At 33.1% G+C, this 7,446-nt stretch overlaps 1 protein-coding gene and 1 long non-coding RNA gene across 3 annotated transcripts in view; both read left to right on the top strand.

Annotated features, from left to right (window-relative positions):
- The first annotated feature begins 726 nt into the window (after nucleotides 1-726).
- Nucleotides 727-2,012, top strand: LOC116011851. The gene is made up of 3 exons (XR_004097098.1): nucleotides 727-750; nucleotides 832-887; nucleotides 1,956-2,012. It is a non-coding gene; the product is annotated as an uncharacterized LOC116011851 (long non-coding RNA).
- Nucleotides 2,013-4,369: 2,357 nt separating this feature from the next.
- LOC116013680 (phosphoinositide phosphatase SAC6-like) overlaps nucleotides 4,370-7,446 on the top strand; it is a 13,658-nt gene continuing 10,581 nt past the window's right edge. The window contains exons 1-5 of one of the 2 annotated variants that reach the window (XM_031253568.1): nucleotides 4,370-4,562; nucleotides 6,329-6,495; nucleotides 6,593-6,676; nucleotides 7,064-7,191; nucleotides 7,293-7,384. In XM_031253568.1, coding sequence (XP_031109428.1) covers nucleotides 6,348-6,495; nucleotides 6,593-6,676; nucleotides 7,064-7,191; nucleotides 7,293-7,384 — 452 coding nt within the window. In that variant the 5' untranslated portion in view covers nucleotides 4,370-4,562; nucleotides 6,329-6,347. Of the gene's footprint in view, nucleotides 4,563-6,322; nucleotides 6,496-6,592; nucleotides 6,677-7,063; nucleotides 7,192-7,292; nucleotides 7,385-7,446 lie in introns of both variants that reach the window. The other variant, XM_031253567.1, reaches the window with a different exon arrangement.

Raw genomic sequence — 7,446 nt, 5'->3', positions numbered from 1 at the left:
TATTACCAATGCTAGTTTCACCGGTCTTAAACTATTAATCTATATATAGCTTAAAGCATTTTTAATGGCGGCTTTGCTATCTACTAATAAGCTAGGGTTTATTTGTGGATGGAACCATAGAAATGCTTATAAGGTAGTAAATTGTTTTGAGCTTTGTTCTTTGGGAATGTGATATAACAATATGAAATTGTTTTGAATATTATATGGATTTGATTTATGGGAAGACCGTCAATATTCGAAGGGGTCATGTAATCTTACATGAATATTATACTCTGATTCTACAATGTGTACTTCAAATTTTATTTTTTTATTTCATGAAATGACAACATATTATTAGTAATAACGTATGTTCCTGCCAATTGTTCTTTTTTTTCTTTTGTCTATTTAGGGTACATGCAACTGAAATACTCAATATTATGTTGAATTGTTTTTACCACTACCAGGAGAATGAGATGAAAGGAAAAGAACAATGTATATGTAATACCCATATTTTTAGAGAAATAATTTTACTTATAGTTATTAAATGAAGTCAACAAGTCAAAGCTAGCTTCTAAAATTTGACCTAGGATAAAATTACCAAATTACCCTTCCTTACTCTTAACGGCTAAGGAATCACTTCATCTTGGATAAATATTTCATTTGAATGAAAAAAGATAAGGAGATTGACTAGAGAGATAAAGGGAGGAAAATTCTTGAAGCTTTGCTCTCCATCATCTCCAACTTAGGTCTCAAGTTGTTGGAGTATTCTAGGTAAGTTTGATCTCCATATTTCACTCTTCTTGAGTTGGGTTTATCATTGGAGCCCTAAGAGTGATGCTTTGAAAATATTAGGGATTTTGACAAAGAGTATTTGGGTGAGCTAAATAGCTAAGATTTGGATGTTTTAGGTAAGTGGTTAACTCTTCTCTCCTTATTTTGCAAAACCCATAGCCTAGCTATTTTGGAATCTCTACTACTTGGAATACCCATTTTAGGGTTAGTTTGAGTTAACAATATGTTGGGCTTTTGATATAATATGACTCAAGCTATTTATAATTGTTAAAGTGCGAGTTCACTATTATGCGATTTATGAGTTATTATTATTAATTTTTAAGTATATGTTTGAAGAAGTGCTATGATATGTTTTTGGACTATTAAACTTGATTATAGATATCTTTGGGCATGCCTAAGTATGGATTTTGTGAATAGGTGAACATGACCTTTTGGACTTTAATTGTAAGTGTGATTTGTACTAAGGGGTTTTGCTATAAGAGAGGATCAAGTAAGTTATTTGGTAATTATTAGTTTATGAAGTCAGATTTGTTTTGCCAAGTTATGAGCTATACAGATTTCATATTACTTTTGGATATGCACTTTGTTATGTGGTGTATGTTAAGGAAACGATTTTTGCTACAATGGGCTATTTGATTATAAGAATTATTTGGAATGTTTGACCAAACTCATGAGGCAACCTACAATTTGTTTTGTTTGGCTTGGAACGTTCCTAAATGCTCATTCCGAATCGTCGAGCTTGACTCATTCCGAATCGTCGAGTCTTTACTTTTGAATTATTTGTTGGAACGTTCCATCCGGCTCATTTTGAATCGTCGAGCCTGACTCATTCCGAATCATCGAGTCTTTTTAGATCATTATACCGATAATGGCCTATGCCACAAGGTATAATGGTGGGTGTAGGTTGCCAATGAGTCATGGGTTAAAGAATGATTTGAGCTTTGAAAGTATTGTGTTATGAAATAATGTTGATGCCCATGTAGCTAAAGTTAAAGTTTTTATTTTGGAGAACCTGTGTATGGTATGATGGAATTATATGACTTCGATACAGTTTGAAGATCGTGATTTGCACCTATTAATTACTATAAAGCTTATTGTCTTTTTTAAGGTTACTTGATCCGGGGTTGAGAAGAGTATCACTTACTGGGCATTAGCTCATTATTTGTATTTTCCTCATGTTTCAGAGTAGTTAAGGATATGTGAATAGCACGAGGCGCAAGTGGTGGGATCTTGAAGGTGACTTTTGAAACTAGGAGACTTAGTCCTAGTATTAGAGCTTATCATGGATTTTTGCTTGTGTGGGATAATAGCTTTGCCCCATTTGTATTTCTGGTAAATCATTATGCTTGGTTTTTGGTGCTTGTGATGCATTTTGGACATACTACTATTGATTGTAATATTTAATAGTGGTGAATTGATAACTGTTTTGGGAAGAACTAGTTCTTTGTTGTGGAATTATTATGTAATCAAGTGTTGTTATGAAGGTTATGAGAAGTAGGTATAGTTAGGCTTCGTATTGTTACAGGTTTTCACGTGATGATACGACCAGGTCATGTCCTAGAAGTGGGGCGTGACAGTATATTTTGTTTTCTACGACTTTTAATTCATTAGTGGTTTACATAAAAATTGTCTGATATGAATAACTGCAAACATAACTAAATTGAAACTTCTTCCAACCGACCTCTAACGGACATGCCGGTTAATTAGCTTATTAAATTTCAAATATGCTAAAACTTATGGATTATCTTAATTTTAATGAATGATGCCTCAATTTAAATTGTGCTATTAAGATTGTTAATAGACCTCTAATTTTGTATCATATAATAAGGTTATGTCTTACATAATTAAATGAATTGAAGGTTGCTTGATCCCCCTATTGATGGTAAAAATTTGTGTGAAACCGTCTCACTGTGAGACGCGTCAGAGCAATATGAAAATGTAATACTTATTTAGACAAATGTTATGCTCAAATTTAATACTAAACAGGAATAAACTTTTTGTTACTTATAATAAGCGTAAATGTAATACTTATAAGGAAAATGTAATACTTTTGCATTTTGATTTAAAAGTATTACTTTTGTCCTCAAAAGTATTATATTTTCCCTTATAATGGGCACTTGCTAACATTTCTTATTATGAAAAATGTAATGCTTTTGATGAAAAATATAATACTTTTACATCAAAATGTAAAAAATATTACATTTTTCCTCAAAAAGTATTACATTTTACCTTATAATAAGTAACAAAAATTTTATTTTTGATTAGTATTATATTACATTTGAGCATATAAGTATGACATTTGCGCATATAAGTATGACATTTCATGTTGATTCGACCCAACCCGACCCGTCTTACAATCTCACGAATAAGGATCCGTGAGACTATCTCACACAAGTGTATGTGACCGTTTGTTAATATATATTAAAACCTTAATTGCACGTTTTTTGTTGAGATTGTTTTTTTATGCTTTAGCTAACGGTAAACTCCTATTGTAAAGAAATCGCTGACCATAGAAAAAGAACACATATAAGTTGTGAAAAACATTTGAAAAAAGGAGAAGCAAAACCAAAACAGATCTAAAGCTACCCAGCTATGATGTTTTTATCATCCTTGTCTTGAATCATTCACAAAAATAATGTAGTATGCTTGAACATACTTTCCCTCCGATCCTCTATATATTAATTCCCCACCACCCTTCGCTGATCATCCTTGCGAATTAATTCAACCTTTTCTTTCTTAATTTGAAGCAATTCAAGATGTCAAGGAACAACAATTCTCCTCCCCCGACCAACTACAATAGAATTATATATGTGGTGTGTGTGGGAGGATGTTTAATAGCTTCTATACCAAACAATGTTCGGGCACATGAGGCTCCAAGATAGCCGTGGGTGGTGTTCCTTCTATTTTCAATAGAGACCATTTCTCACCAATGTGCTACCACTACTTGTGGTGGATGGAGATGCACCCAGTTAGCACTGGCATTGCACGCACTAACTGAACAGATAAATTTTTTTTTTGGGTGACACTTGTGTGAGACTGATCCGTGAGACGGGTCAGGTCGAGTCGAATAAACATATATAAATGTCATACTTATATGCTTAAATGTAATACTAATAAAAGATACAATTTTTGTTACTTATAAGGTAAAATGTAATACTTTTAAGGAAAAATGTAATATTTTTGTATTTTGATGTAAAAGTATTATATTTTTATCAAAAGTATTACATTTTCCATAATAAGTAATGTTAGCGAATGCCCCTTACTTATAAGGGCAAATATAATATTTTTAAGAAAAAATGTAATACTTTTAAATAAAAATGTAAAAGTATTATATTTTCCATTAAAAATATTACATTTACTAAAGTAACAAAAATTTTATTGTTGAGTAGTATTACATTTGAGTATATAAATATGACATTTATGCGTATAAATTTATATTTTCATATTGTCATGATCTGACCTGACCCGTCTAACTGTGAGACGGTCTCACACAAATTTTTGTTAACTTTGTTTAGTGGGGCTTTATTTTTTTTACGGAGTCATTGATTGGTTTTTGACGTGGGCTCCATGAACAGAGCGGCTGACAGAGAACACAGAACATGGGATCAACCGATTCTTCCAGGTGTTAACGCTCGGAATTGCTAAAAAAGTTCCCTTTCCCAGTGATAAGTGTAGTGCGAGATCTGTTCAAGGGTTGTAGCTCGTTAATACTAACGGCTTCCTCTTAATTTGGATTTCATCGTTCCCAATTCTCAGTTCCCCTTGCGCGGTTTATCTAATTCTCTACTCAGGTAATACTTTCCTCAAGTACTGCGTTTTAGATCTTCTCTACCTCTCTCGACATTTTGGGAATCAGAGCCGTCAGCTGCAACCTTTGATTTGGGGATCGGAAAAATGTTTATATTTATGAATGATCCTGCTTTTGATCCATTCGTTGCTGCTCCTTACTATAATTGATGATGAATATGTTGCAATATGGATGCTAGGAATTTTTAGTTGTTTTCTGCTTTGTTTGATGCATCTTTAATAGTTAAATACTTTAATATACTGCAAATTTGATGCTTGAGGTTCCTGGGAGCAGTTATTGGTTTAATTTACTGAAATTGTGTTTGAGAAAGGGAAAAGTAGGATCATTTTGGTGATGCGGGTAATACTGCAGCTGGATTGAGGTCTAGCATCTGTTCAACATTGAACAACATAATTGAAGTAGCCCTACTTTGCTTAACGGAATACCTGTCTTTTATTCTTACTTTTACTTTCTCTATGGAACAGGGGCTTTTGCTTAAAGGTTTTAGATATAGAGGGTGGAGTCATTTGCTCCAAGAAGGAAACATATTTTCATCTACTCAATCTTGTTTATAACCACTCAATGCTCTTATCTAAAACCTTATGCAGGACATAAAGTAGTTCCAATTTCCAATTTCCAAAGTATTGGGAAGTTTATTCTGTAACCTGAAAGTGTAATTGGATTTAGAGGTTTTAGCATTCATTCATCCATATTGGGAGGTTGAGATTTGAGAAACTTGGGGGTTGTTTACTAAAATGGAAAAATAGAAAATTTTCTGGAAAAACAGAAAATTGGAGGAGTGGAAGAATGGAAAATGGAAAAGTTGTTTACTAAAACAATGTCTCTAATAACCTAACTCTTCTCCATTTTCCAAGTTCATGTACAAATTTGGAGAAGACTTTTTCAGTTCTCTCCAAATGGGAGAATGGAGAAAACACGGGTGAACAGTAGCTACTATGCGTGAGGTCCTCTGTTCGAATCCTGCTGGGCGCTTATTTTGCTGTAGCTTTTGATTTTCATTACTTCTTCACTTTCCTCTTCTTATGGCCTTACGCGCATATCTTATATTCTCTTCTTTTATTATTATTATTATTAAACATCCTCACAAATTTATTATTATTATTATTATTATTATTGTTATTATTATTATTGTTTAACATCCTCACAGATTTATTATTATTATTATTATTATTAACATCCTCACAGATTTACTACTACTACTACTACTATTATTATTATTATTATTATTATTATTGAAAAAACAAATTATATATGGTCAATGCATGTTCATGGTAACAATAGTGGAAAAGATAACGAAAGTTATAACGTTAGAGGTATGTTTGTCTAAAATATTGTATAGTACAATTCTTATAGCATAATGTATTAAAAAATATAACGGAAAAATGAATATAAATGAAGGGTATAACCTTCATTCACACTTATTAGTTTTTACATTATTATTTATATTAGGTTAGATGGGAGAGAGAGAAATTAAAAAATTAGAGAAATGAAAAATGGAAGAATGGAGAAATGGAAAACTGGAAATGGAAAAACAGATAAATGAACTAAACGACCCCTTGATCTGTGAACTTCTGTCTTCATAGATTGACACATAGACTGATAGACATACATATATATCTGCTATCTATATAGAACATACAGTTTTACTATCAAATTAGAGCTCTTTAGATGATTATTGTCTAAAATTCCACTTTTAAATGAGGCAGTAAAGGGGTGGCTTATTTATCAAATTCTATTTTTTAGTTCCAGTGGTGATTGAGTTCCAATAATGATGGAGAAGGCAGATCCTGCACAGAAATTATATACAAGGATGAGACTGTGGGAGTTTTCTGATCAATATGTCATTGAGCCTACAGATGGATCTTCTGGTTTGTGTATGGCAATCAGTCGGGCAGATGCATCTATGAATTTAATAGGTTGTCTACTACTTACTGACTTCTTGTTTGGTTTTCTTTTACTTGTCTTTCCATCAACTAACAATGCATTTTACTTGGTGCATGTTTGCTTCTTTAGATGAAATGCCACATTGCAGCACTGTTCGTGTTCCTAAAATTGAAACAATCTTTGGTGTTGTTGGGATGCTAAAGCTTGGTGCAGGCAAGTTGGAGTTATTTAATACTAATACTGTTTTAGTCCTGCTAGATCCTTAGTAGAATGCTATACTAGTTTTTATAAATAATCTGCAATAAATTCTAGACTTCAATTAGTTCTGTAGAGTGATATTCACTGGCAAACCAAAAGAAATGAAAAACATAGTGAATGACTGTAAGTAGATTGGGATGCTCAATTTCCCCAGCTGATACCTCAGCGATGGTACTCTGAATAAACCATGATAGTAGCAATTAGTTTATTAGCCCCACCAGTTGCCTATGCACCATTTTCTCCTCTTGAAAAGATTGGAGAAAATCTTAACACAATAGATATGAAGTGAATGAAACATGAAATTGCCACAATTTGACTATTTAAATCATTCCTCCCTTTCAGGATCATACTTAATAATTATAACAGAACGTGAATGTGTTGGGTCTTACCTTGGGCATCCTATCTTTAAAGTCACATCATTGAATGTTTTACCTTGCGATCATTCTCTCAAGAGTTCTTCTGTTGAACAGGTTGGCCTACCGATCTGCTTTGCCTTCTGTTTTCTCTTGAAAGCTGCTGAAAGTGTTGTCTTTCTGACTTGTTCAGTTGTTCTTATATGCCTTCATTGCAGAAAAGGATGAAAGCAGAGTTTTCTGCATTGCTAAGTGTGGCAGAGAGGATTCACGGCCTGTACTTTTCTTATGATGTCAATATCACATTGAGGTGAACCACAGTGATGCTTATCGGCTTAATATTTCCTCCCCCCCCCCCCCCCCCCCCCCCCC

This window comes from Ipomoea triloba, chromosome 3, assembly GCF_003576645.1.
Source record: "Ipomoea triloba cultivar NCNSP0323 chromosome 3, ASM357664v1".
Lineage (NCBI taxonomy): Eukaryota > Viridiplantae > Streptophyta > Magnoliopsida > Solanales > Convolvulaceae > Ipomoea > Ipomoea triloba.
This window is presented reverse-complemented; position numbering and strand designations above follow the sequence as displayed.